General features: G+C 43.1%; 1 protein-coding gene across 1 annotated transcript; it reads right to left on the bottom strand.

Annotated features, from left to right (window-relative positions):
• Positions 1–465: 465 nt before the first annotated feature.
• TLR4 (toll like receptor 4) lies at positions 466–11,498 on the bottom strand. The gene is made up of 3 exons (XM_043453580.1): positions 10,950–11,498; positions 6,231–6,397; positions 466–3,452 (listed from the first exon to the last, which is right to left on the bottom strand). The coding sequence occupies exons 1-3, from the start codon at positions 11,040–11,042 to the stop codon at positions 1,187–1,189; spliced, it is 2,526 nt and encodes an 841-aa protein (XP_043309515.1). The 5' UTR covers positions 11,043–11,498; the 3' UTR covers positions 466–1,186.
• Between the last annotated feature and the right edge of the window lie 1,733 nt (positions 11,499–13,231).

The raw sequence follows: 13,231 nt of genomic DNA, 5'->3' as shown, positions 1-13,231 counted from the left end.
TGTGCTTTTCTAAGAATTCACTTTAACATGACCCACAGTAACCTCAGGGACATTGTTTTTTCAAAAATGACATCTGCTTTTTCCTAAATGTGGTCATGGAGTGACACCCAACAGGAAAGAACAAGGCAGCCTCCCCACCTCAAACCATTTCAAAATACCTTGAAAAATGCAATGGTCTATCAAATAAAACTCACTTGCTACATAAGAAAAATTTTCCTGCAATTCTCATTATGTGGTCACCCCAGCTCTACCAGCCCACGTGTTTCTGGGGCCATCGAGAAAAACTGACCTCCTAAGGTCATCCCACCTCTTACCCTGCCTCTAACCTGAATTTCTCATTATGAGGCCAGGAAGTTGGACCTATTTCCCTCTATTACAATAAGTGCCACTTTCAACCAAATTATTTTGATACTACCTTCAGGACAGTCATAACTTACTAGGTAATAACTTCAGAATGACATCAAGTGACAAAATGATAGACTGTGTTTTATATATTTTCTCAAAAGATAGTAGTTAAATATGGATATGTCCAGCACATCTCTAACAGTTTTATTTATGGTATGGGTTGATAGAGAAGATGTGGAAAATGAGAACTGGATTTATAAAGACAAAAATATATCAGGAACTAACAGTTAATAAATAGGACATGCTGAGGGATAACCAGGACGTTTGTGAATTGACATAAAGTGGAGGGGAATCTGAATCAGGAGCCTTCTGGATCAGAAAGTAGAATTTAAACTGTATTCAATAGGAAAAGGAAAAGTAAGCCAAGACCTAGATCAATTGAAATGACCAAAACCACCTTGTTTTAACATGGCTAAAACATGTAACCTGACACGATTTCCACTCGAAATACTCAGGAGAAGTCTGTCCTTTATTATTCTCGTGGAGGCCCAGTCTCTCAGTTCTAATTCAATTTGATGGGGTAAGAGTTGAGTTGACTTTCCCTGCCCTGGACTCCTTAGCTGAGTTGGTTGAAACATCCCCCGGGGAGTTCTGTATTTCAGCACAGTATTTATTCCCTCCACACTGTAAGCTCCATGAGGTGGGCCGTCCTATAGGTCCCGTGTACCACTGAATCACCAGCCTTTAGCACAATGCCTGGTACATGGCGGCGTTTAGTACTTGTTAACTGAACACGCCCTGCCTCCAGCTGGGCAAGGAGCACATCAGGGGATCCTCCCCCTCAGGTGGAGGTCGTCGCTTCCTGTGGGTCAGTTTCTGCATCTGCTGTTCCGTCTGGACTCCGGGGTTTACCAGCCAGCAAGGCCTTTCGGAGTCTTCTCCAGAAGACGTGCCGCCCCAGGACACTGTCCTCCCACTCCAGGTAGGTGTTCCTGCTCAGAAGGCGATAGAGCTCCACCTGCTGCCGCAGCAGAGACTTCTCCAGCTTCTGCAGGACAATGAAGATGATGCCGGCACGGCTGCTCAGAAACTGCCAGGTCTGGGCAATCTCATACTCGAAGATGCACCATCGACTCTGGATGAAGTGCTGGGACACCACGACAATGACCTTACGGCTTTTGTGGAAACCTTCCTGGATGATGTTGGCGGCGATGGCCACCCCAGGAATAAAGTCCCTGTAGTGAAGGCAGAGCTGAAAGGGGGGCACGCCCTCCTCCAAGTTCTTTACCAGTTCATTCCGCACCCAGTCTTCATCCTGGCTCGAGTAGATTACAAAGGCGTCATAGGTGCTTTCACCTCTGCCATACTTTTTGCAGCCAGCAAGAAGCATCAGGTGGAAATAGAACTTATAGACCAGGACTCCCACCACAGTTACCAGGAGTACAGTGACAACCGACACGCTAATGATCGTCTTGCTCATCTGACAAGTGGCATTCCTGAAACTAAGCACCGGCATGGCCTTCATATCTGGAGGCTCTGCACACATCATTTGCTCAGCTCCCACCAAGAGTTGCCTCTGGTCCTTGACCCACTGCAGGAAACTCTGGTGTTCACAAACACAAGCAAATTCATTCTTAGTAAGATTTAGCCAAGTGAGGTTCCTTGGCAAATTCTGTAGTTCTTGCTCCTTAGAAGCCATGATACGGTTGAAACTGCAGTCTAGGATCTGGAGCGAATGGAGCGGTTCATAAAGGTGTGTATCCAATGACAAGAGTTTGTTGTGACTCATATTCAGCACCTGAAGGCTAGAGAGGAAGTGAAATGCTGTCCGGGATACCTGTTCCAGTTGACACTTAGAGAGGTCCAAGATGGTTAGGTTAGTCAGCTCTGTGAAGATATCAGGGAGCAAGTTGTTCTGAAAAGAGTTGCCTGCCATTTTCAAGGTTTGGAGACTGACTAAGCCAGTGAAGATGCCGTGGAAGACAATCCGGGTGTGGGTATAAGAAATATCAAGGTAACGGAGGTTTCTGAGTGATAGGAATGTTGAAAAAGCATTGATCTGTTTCAGAGTGGAATGCTGAAAATCCAGATGTTCTAGTTGCTCTAAGCCCATGAAGTTTGAACTTAAGGTAATGACATCGTTGAAGCTCAGATCTAAATGCTTCAGTTTGGTTGTCCCAAAATCAGTGTGAGAACAGCAACCCTTGAAACTCAAGTGATTTCTTTTGAGATCTAGATACTGAAGGCTTGGTAGCTGAAACTCATCAAAACTGCTTATACCTTTGTTGTCTATGAAAACAAACTTTTTGAGAGAACTGAGCTTCAGTGCAGGAAACTTTTCAAAGTCACAGTTAATCATTTCTAAGTGTTGCCATCTAAAATCTTTAAGAAGGGCTTGTAGGCTTCCTAAAGATATACTCAACAGAGAAATCCCAGAAACATTTGCCAAACAATTAAATAAGTCTGTATCATCCCCTGAGAATTCACCCAAGTACGCTATCCGGAATTGTTCAATGGTCAGGTTGCATAGTCCCATCAGGAGAGATCTGTCAAATCTTTTCAACTTCCTTTCATTTTTAAATTCTCCCAAAACCAGCCGGTTGATTTTTAAACCAGCCAGACCTTGAATACAAGTTTTCATGACATCTGAACTGTTAAAATTACTTCGCAGAGTCAATCCATTGAGCTTAATTTCTTTAAAGGTACCTGGTTCAATAAAGTCTAAAGGGTTCAGGGACAAATCTAAAGAGAGGTTGAGGAGGGGCATTTGATGTAGAACTTTCACATCTTCATAATAAATATTTTGGATTTTGTTGTTAGAAAGATCCAAGTGCTCCAGGTTGGGCAGGTTAGAAAAATATTCAGGAAACTTGAAGGAATGGATAAAATTGTGAGCCACGTTAAGCTCTTTCAAGGTTTTGAGATGTCCAATGGGGAAGTCACTTAGAGATACTAGGTTTGTCTCCACGGCCACCAGCTTCTGTAGAGTTGATAACCCAGAAAAGGCTCCCCAGGCTAAACTCTGGATAGGGTTTCCTGTCAGTATCAAGGTGGAGAGGTGGTTTAGGCCCTGAAATGTGCCGTCTTCAATAATCTTAATTTCACATCTACAAGAAAAAGAGATACAGATTAGGTAATATTTCTGCTGAATAAAAAACCAAAATGAAATATCAACCCAGTCATCTCGGTCTCCACACAGATATAACAATGCTATATAATGGTGCATAAGCAAAAATATCCAGCAAGGCAGATGAAACAAAGGAGCCCCACAGATTTGGTACTATAAAGCTAGCCCCCATGACAATCTTTTTTATCATACTAGACACACATGCTAAGCAGAGGCAGTCCATCCAACAGGGGAAAATCAGTTAAAGACGAATGATTGGGGCTCCTGAAGACTGAACCTCAGGTCTACTTTAGCCATTTCCTGAAACACATAATTGTGATTATGTATCCAACTGGTAAGATGAGATAGATAGCTGTTAATTGTTAGGCATGATAAATGACTGCTGAATGCCAATTTCAAAGATATAGAAATTATACCTAAATGTCACAGATATCCTTACTATTCAAGAAAAATTCCCAATATTATAAGGGGACTCAGAGGTAAAGAATGCGCCTGCCATTGCAGGGGACCTGGGTTGGATCCCTGGGTCGGAAAGAGCCCCTGGAGAAGGAAATAGCAAACCACTCAAGTATTCTTGCCTGGGAAATCCCATGGACAGAGGAGCCTGGCAGTCCATGGGGTCGTAAAAACTTGCACATGACTTAGTGACTAAACAACAACAACATCACTTTAGAGAAGCAGAGGATGAAGGTGAAGAGGAAATACAAGCTGGAAGCAGGGGATGTGACTATGACTTTCTGGCCTGTCAGCAAGCCATGTGAATGTGTACTTAACTCTCCAAGCCTCTCTTTGCTCACCTACAAAAAGAAAAAAAAAAAAAACGTATCAATAGATTTCCGTAGGGACAAAAGGCTGGCTGGTCTAGCATGAAAGCATCCATTGAAGATAAGTATAGTTATTGACTGTACAGGAAGACACTGTGAAATGAGGAGAAAAGGCAGAGCGTCTATTGCTCCATAATCTGTCCTTATCCTAATCTAGCATCTCCTCCCAACTAACCAAGAGAGGGAACTAGCCTCTCTCTCGGAACATATTTAAAGCTTCTGAGGGCAGTTCCTTGGGTACATGGTGGGTCGAAGATCAATTTTAAGGGACACTGGTGAGAAACCATTTTTCTTTAAAATTAAAGAAGAATATTTGTCTGGCTACCTCGATTGGGTACAGTTCTTGACAAAATTCTTGCTCAGAAAACTGAAATTTAGAAACTAATGGAATGCTCTAATAGTATTTTATATTAAAGTCTACTTTGCAAGGTCTTTAATGTATATAACATGTTACTCTCAGTATCACAGTTAATCCTGTGGTTTAAGGTTCATCACTTATGTTTCACAGATATGAAACTGAGACTCAGGTCAGATGTAGGGACAAGCCTCCAGCCGCAAGGCAGTGAATGTTGGAGGAGGACTCGGCTCAAGTATTCTGACCTCCACAGGGCTCCATGTCACTGCCTTCAAAAGGCTTGATTCCCAACTTTGTTGTAGTCTATCAATATCCCAGTTAGAGTATAAAACATCAGATGATCACTCTTCTACAGAAATATCTACCATCCTTGTATCCTTCATTAAGAGGTTCTATAATAAAATGTCATATATGTTTCTTCACTTTTCACAAACTCTTATAGAGATGATAGTCCATTGTGCATTACTTTTCTAAATAACGTCCCTAATGATGAAAATATTTTAGGAATAGGATTCAGTTCTCCCCAAAATGATGATAATAACTTTACCTGTTCTAATGAACAATACACTTTGTTGTATCAGAAAAGCAAATACAGCAGGTGTTTTCCTTTGATCATGCATCTTTCTCTTTGGCTTACTTGTATCTTCCTAATTCCCTATCCTGTACCTCACTTTCAATATTCTAGACATTATCTGAATCCAACTCCATTCAAGAACTCTGTCTTAATTACTCACTGCATGTATGTGTTAGTCACTCAGTCGTGTCCAGCTCTTTGCGACCCCATGGATTATGGCCCACCAGGCTCCTCTGTGCATGAGGATTCTCCAGGCAAGAATACTGGAGTGGGTTGCCATGCCCCAACCCCCCTCCGCCCCCCACCCCGGAGGATATTCCCAGCCAAGGGATTGAACCCAGGTCTCCTGCATTGCAAGTGGATTCTTCACCCACTGAGCCACCAGGGAAGTCTGGTGGCTTTCTGCATAGAAGGCCCCTTTTCTGTAAAGCACAGTGTATTGCCTCTAGTTTTCAAATAGCTTATCACCTACCCTTATATATTACTATCTTTATCTCAGGTTCAAAATCCAAAATCAGAATCAAGTAACATGTATTAAATGCCTACTATGTGCCCAGCACCATGCTCAGGTTTTAAACATATTAATTTTTTTAAGTGGATATGCCCTCCTTAATAGCTAGGGTTTTGTGTTATATGTCAACATATTCTTATTTCCTAGCAGAGTGAACAACAAGCATATAGCAGCCACAAGAATATAGCAGCAAGTAGTCAATAAATATTTGCTGATGAAAGAGTTCAAGTCAAGTTACTCCCCTGACTTAAGAGAAAATCAGAGACAGAACTTTCCTTAGAAACTGTCTCGCCCAACTGCTTTCACAAATAAAAAAGCTGAGACCTGGAGAAGGGAGATAGCTTGCCCAAAGTTATGTAACAAGTAAGATGTCTGTTGAGTGGATAATTAAGTGAATGAAAATGAAACCTCATGAATCAGGCTTTCTGACTTGAGAATGAAATGACAATACCATGAACATTTCTCCTTGTATAGTGGTAGAACTCATGCATTACCTGGATAAATCCAGCACTTGCAGCTCTGGGAAGCTGGAGAAGTTATGGCTGCCTAAATGTCTCAGGTAGTTAAAGCTCAGGTCCAGCATCTTGGTTGTTATGGGGATGTTGTCGGGGATTTTGTAGAGATTCAGCTCCATGCATTGGTAACTAATGTTAGGAACCACCTGAAATGATTAGATATTAGATGCAGTGTCTTCCTGCATGCACCTTAGCAGACTTCCCAGCAACTCTCCTCTCCTAGACTACAGCCTTGGAGGCTACTGGGACAAGCAAAGAGACCAGTCAGCCTTGTTTCAACCATCCATCCATCCAGTCATCCATCACCTGATCATCCGTCCATCCATCGACTCATCCCTTCATTTATCCACTCTCTTCATTCTTATAAAAGGCCTTACTCTAGATTAGGAAGGGAAAAGCACCGACCCGATGATTAACCTTTACTCTCTCAATGGCAGCATTCAGCGAGAAGCAATGGAATCTCATGGTGAAGATCTGAAGCACTGGAGTCCAAAAGCTCTAAATGTCACCCTAGCTCTTCCCTGCAATTTGCAAGAAGGCATTGTGTTGTTGCTATTGTTTTTCTAAATACACCTCTCATTGTTTACAAACTTAAAGAGACTTCCAGTCAAGTCTTCAGCCCTTCCTTGGTCATAGCCCAATTTTTGCCAATTTTATTCTTTCCTTTGGATCACTCATAGCTCAGTTGGTAAAGAATCAGCCTGCAATGGAGTAGACTCCAGTTCAATTCCTGGGTCAGGAAGTGCTGCTGGAGAAGGGATAGGCTACCCACTCCAGTATTCTTGGGCTTCCCTTGTGGCTCAGCTGGTAAAGAATCCGCCTGCAGTGTGGGAGACCTGGGTTCAATCCCTGGATTGGGAAGATCCCCTGGAGAAGGGAAAGGCTACCGACTCCAGTATTCTGGCCTGAAGAATTCTGGGTCACAAAGAGTCAGACACAACTGAACAAATTTCACTTTCACTTGGATCACTGACCGTGCGGGAACCTAACACTTGATACTGCCTTTGTTCCTAAGCTGATATCTATCACATTTTCCCAAATTCTTTGTAAGCCTTGTTCTCCAACTTCCCATTTAGTTTCCTTATTCTCTGATTCTTCAACAAAATTCTTTGCTTAAGCTAGCTAATTTTGGTTTTCAGTTTAAAACCCATAGAATCTGTTAAAAGGATTAATGAGATAAGGTTTTTAAAGAGATTATCTCAAAGCCTATTACAGTGTAAATGATCAATACATTGTTAACATGTATTATTATTGGCTATTACTAATTCTCCACTATATGAGGCTTATGTCTTATATGTTACATATTTGAATTTAATCTTTAAATAAACCTTTTAAAGAATAAGAATTCAGCAAGATGAAGTAACATGTGTAAAGCCTCACAGGCCACAGTGCAGCCCTTTTACTTTATTCACTTGATCCTGAAATGTTATTCCTCATAGCATCCTCACTGTCCACACTGTCTAATAGAGAATGGGGCCAGGGTCATCCCTTACTGTCTTTTATTCTCCTTCACGGGAGACATCACTATCTAACCTGATGCCTTCTGCGTGGTTGTTGCATATGTACTGTTTGTTTCCCTCTCTAGATTGTAAACTTTGAGAATCTAGCTGTCTGTTATGCCCCCAGCACTCAGAATGATGCCCAGAAAATGGTTAATGCTCAATAAATATTTGTTGAAACAAATGAATGGATAATTGATCCCATGGAAGTTTATTCAAATCCCAACTGCAGGCATTTGCTATTAAGTGCTGTGGTTTTACCACAAAGACCAATGTGATATGGCTCCAGACTTCCATTAGCTCCCCATCTAGAGTAAGGGTTGTGGTAGGAGCACAACTCCTTCCTGAAAAGGGTCTTAAACCAGGCTTGGAAAATGTTCCCTTTGGTTCAGAAAAGGTAGGTATCAATCCTGGATTCTGAGACTATACATTGTATAGAAGGCTTCCAAGAAAGAGAACATTTCAAGGCAAATCTGGAAGGATAAGTGAGATTTGGATATGTGGAAAGAGGAAGGAGGAGGGGAGAGAGTGAGTACAGAGAGACGGAAAGCGAGTCCCGCTTAGACGAGCGTGGCGGGGATGTGAAACCTAAACCCGACGGGAAGCCGGAGCCAGGTCCGGAGGGCCCTATCCTCTGTCCTGCGCCAGTACTTTTAAGTCGTTTGACATGTTCACACTGAGCAACCACACGCGCTAGGCACTGGGACATAGTGATAAGTAAAACCAGCAATGATCTTGCGCTTTTACAAATACCATTTCAACATAAAGACAAATACTGAACAATAAATACATGTATTCACGCACTGTGTGTGTTTTATGTACGCATATGTGTGGGCTTCCCTGCTGGCTCAGCTGGTAAAGAAACAGCCTGCGCTGCAGGAAATCCAGGTTTGAGCTCTGGGTGGGAGAGATCCGCTGGAGAAGGAAATGGCAAGCCCCTCCAATATTCTTGCCTGGAAAATCCAGGCAAGAGACAGAGACTGGTGGACTGCAGTCTATGGGGTTGCAAAGAGTTGGACACAGCTGAGCGCACACACACACACACACAGTCACACACACACACACACGTGTATATATACACACACAATGACATGCTATTAAAAAGAAAAAAGTAAAGCAGCAGGATTTCCCTGGTGGGCCAGTGGCTGGACTTTGTGTTCCCAATGCAAGGAGCCTGGATCCAACCCCTGGTCAGAGAACTAGATCCCAGGTACTGCAACGAAGAGTTTGCAAGCCACAACTAAAAAAATCCTGAATGCCACAACAAAGACCCAGTGCAGCCAGATAAGCAAATAAATATTCTTTAATAAAAATAAAGTAGCATAGGACATTAAAGGCAAATACAGGGAGTGAGGAGCCTTATATGAGGCAATCAAGGAAGGCTTCCCAGAGGAGGTAACATTTAAGCAGAAATTTGAATAAAGTGAGGGATTAAGCTATGAACATATCCAGGGCTGAATTGTCCAATTTGGTAACCACAAGCCACACACAGCTATTGAGTATGAGAAATGTGGATAGTTTAATATAATAAATGTAAAAGAAATGCTATAATATATGTTAAACTCAAGGACTTAGTACCAAAGGAAAACTTAAAATATCTTGTTAATAGTCTAGTATATATTACAGTTTGAAATAGTATTTTTAATAAACAAAGTTAAATAAAAATAGTACTAAAATTAAATTCACCTACTTTTAATTTTTTTAATATGGCTACTAGAACATAGTTTAAAGCATCATTTTAAATTTAGTTAGTTAAAATTACATCAATGTGGTTAAATAAAATTTTAGTTGAATTTAGTTAAATGTATTATTTAAATTTAAATAACTCCATGTGACCCATTGAACAGCACTGATCTAGGGGGAAAAGCATTCTAGCTAGAGGAAATCATGAGTGCAAAGAACCCCATGGTGGGAAAAGGTCCCTGACAGTGATGGAGAATTATTAACAGCTTTTAAGGACAGTAATATCTTAGAGTTGAACCTCAAAAAACAACAACAACAAATAAACAGCAGATGAACATGAGCAGGTTAGATTAAAGGAAGCAGGCTGTGGGGTCAGGAGACGGGTCACTGCCCAAGCGTCAAGGCCAGGGGAACTGGGGATCTGCCCTAGGGTGGCAGTGAGGCGGTGGACAGAGGGGACAAGTTTCGGAAAATGAGAGCATCTGGGGCACGGGGAAGGAGAGGAGCCGGGAGAAGCTGTGATTTCATCCTGGGGTGACCGGAACTGGAGGCTCTATACCCAGTGATTGAACAGCAGGAGGGACAGAGACGAGGACAGTGCGCCAGGTGTGGGCAGGGAGTGGCGGGGACAGAGGACCTGGGATGACAAGCTTGTCTCTGTTACACAGTAAAGTACACGATTTCCCCCATGTCCTCAATGTCAGGACTCTGACTAGTTATGCTTTTCTTGAGTTTCTGCCACACCCTAAATCCCAGGACATTTCTGTGACTGTTTACTGCTGCTGTGGGCTTCCAAAGCAATAGTAACGTCCATGCAGAGGGAAGGAGACCCTTTCTGAATGAGATTACAGACCAGCTGGCTGGTGTTTCACAAAGAAAGCTTTGCATTAGCTGATATTTTGCATCTTTCCCTGTCTCTTATTCTTCTCTTTTACTCTGTCTCTGTCTTTATCTCTCTGTCTCTCTTTTTCTTTTCATTTTTTGGACAGAACTAGACTAGATTTAGAAATCTGAAATCTACACAGAAAGTTCTTTCTATTAAGAGACCAAAAAAAAACAAAAAAAAACCACCATATCTTCCTGATACTGAAAGGGGCAAAGCAACAGCCCAAAACAATGTACAAACCACCGGCGGAAAGGAATGACAGGAAGCAGGCTTCTTACAACTTTCTATTAAAGTCTACGGTTCTTTTATTGATGTAAAAACTAGTCTCAGAGAGGTTTAATGACTTCTTCAAAGTCTCAGAGCCCAGATGTGGAACAATAGCGATTCTAAGCAGGTCTGTCTGGACTAAAGTTCCTACTTAATTCCTAAGTGGGGCACAATGCCCCAGGCTGCCTGTTAATGCCCTGTAACCATGAATCATTTGATTCCTGTGGTTTCTTACTTTAAAGTAATCTGACGTCTGTTTGCAAATGAACCTAACCGGGGCCCAGCACAGGGAAAGTGAGCAGAGAGCAGTTTTTCAGAGGCAAGGCCAAGCTCAGGGAAGCCGAGCTGACTCCAACCACGTACCTGTATACAAGGGTCCCAGCTCTCGGCTCTCAGGCAGGAGAGGATGGCCATGGCTAGGATCAGAGCCGCAGCCAGGCGGGCACGAGCCATCATCCTGGCATCTTCTGTGACCAGAAGTGGCTCTGGGAAAGCATGACCCTCTGTCTGTGCCGGCCAGGGCAGCCTCCGAGGCACCGCACTGCCTTCTCTGCTCCGTGCCCCAGGGCGCTGCCCTATTCAAAGCAGCGCTGGGTACGGGAGGGGAGGAAGTGAGAGTGGCGGCCTTCGCGTCCGGACTTTTGTTTCTCTAATATTTATCTCCTCTGCCACCGGAGGGGAAGTTAGAAGAAGAAGAAGAAGAAAACGTCTGCAGGCCAGGGGCTGAAGTAACAGCAAGAGGAAGCTGGCTTTTATCCCAGAAGTCATCTGACCCCAGGGTTAGTGAATTTAGGAAAGTAATCCAACAGCCTGTGTGACTAACTACCTAGGACTGTGGCTTTCTGCTTTCCTTTTGTAGTGGAAACTTACTGTAAAACGCTCATTTCCTAGGTCAGCCAGAACAAAATACCCTGGACTAGGTGACTTAAACAGACATTCATTTTCTCACGACGTGCTGGAGGCTAGACGTCTGAGCTCAAGGGATCAGCAGGCTTGATTTTTCAGGCTCTCCCTGGCTTGTAGACAGCTGTCTTCTCCCTGTGCCTTCACGTCATCTTCTCTCTGTGTGTGCTGGGTCTTAATTTCCTTTTCTTATAAGCACACAAGTCATAATGGGTTAGGGGCACCCTAATCTATAACCTCATGATCTCAGTTCAGTTCAGTCGCTTAATCCTGTCTGACCCTTTGCGACCCCGTGGACTGCAGCACACCAGGCCTCCCTGTCCACCACCGACTCCCAGTGTTTGCTCAGACTCATGTCCATCGAGTCGGTGATGCCACCCAACCATCTCATCCTCTGTCATCCCCTTCTCCTCCCGCCTTCAATCTTTCCCAGCCTCAGGGTCTTTTCCAATGAGTCAGCTCTCTGCATCAGGTGGACAAAGTATTAGAGTTTCAGCTTCAGCATCAGTCCTTCCAATGAATATTCAGGACTGATCCCCTTTACTATTGACTGGTTGGATCTCCTTGCAGTCCAAAGGACTCTCAAGAGTCTTCTCCGACACCACAGTTCAAAAGCATCAATTCTTTCCCACTCAGCTTTCTGTATAGTCCAACTCTCACATCCATACATGAATACTGGCAAAACAATAGCTTTAACTAGACAGACCTTTGTTGACAAAGTAATGTCTCTGCTTTTTAATATGCTGTCTAGGTTGGTCATAGATTTTCTTCCAAGGAGCAAGCATCTTTTAATTTCATGGCTGCAGTCACCATCTGCAGTGATTTTGGAGCCCCCCCAAAATAAAGTCTTTCATATTTCCATTGTTTCCCCATCTATTTGCCGTGAAGTGGTGGGACTATGACCTCATTTTACCCTAATTATCATTTTAAAAACCCAATCTCGGACTTTCCAAGTGGTCCAGTTGTTAAGAATTTGCCTGACAGTGCAGGGGACATGGGTTCAATCCCTGCTCCAGGAAGATTCCACGTGCCATGAGGTAACTGAGCCCGTGAGCGGCAACTGCTGCATCCCACATGCCCTGAAGCCTGTGCTCCTCAGCAAGAGAAGCCACCACGACAAGAGTAGCCCCGGCTCAACACAACTGGAGAAATCCCACTTGTGCAGCCAAGACCCGGGGCAGCGAAAAGTAAACACATAAATAGAGCCCCAGCCTCAAAATGCAGTCACGTTCTGAGGTGCTGAGGTAGAGATTCCAATCTTTGAATTTTGACAGGGCATAAAATTCAGCCCAGGCACTGTCCAATTTTGTGAAATCTTGTGAAGAAACCCAAATTTATGAAACATTGAAAGTAAAACTGTATTAAGGTGATTATTAACTATTAAGGTAATTAAAAATATGAAAAAGTGAAGTGAAAGTCACTCAGTTGTGTCTGACTCTTTGTGACCCCATGGACTATACAGTCCATGGAATTCTCCAGGCCAGAATACTGGAGTGGGTAGCCTCTCCCTTCTCCAGGGGATCTTCCCAACCCAGGGATCAAACCCAGGTCTCCCACATTGCAGGCAGATTCTTTACCAGCTGAGCCACAAGGGAAGCCCCCAAAATATGAATAAAATGAGGATAATAATAAGTACCTCAAAGTATTCTTATAGGATTAAATAAGGTGGGTTGGGTTGAAGAATCAAATAAATATACCAAAATTCAAATCTACACTAGGGTGATCTGTGGCCATGTAGCAGC

Source organism: Cervus canadensis, chromosome 30 (genome assembly GCF_019320065.1).
Source record: "Cervus canadensis isolate Bull #8, Minnesota chromosome 30, ASM1932006v1, whole genome shotgun sequence".
In the NCBI taxonomy this organism is placed as follows: Eukaryota; Metazoa; Chordata; class Mammalia; order Artiodactyla; family Cervidae; genus Cervus; species Cervus canadensis.
Note: the sequence above shows the minus strand (reverse complement) of the source record. Positions and strands in the feature narration are given on the sequence as shown.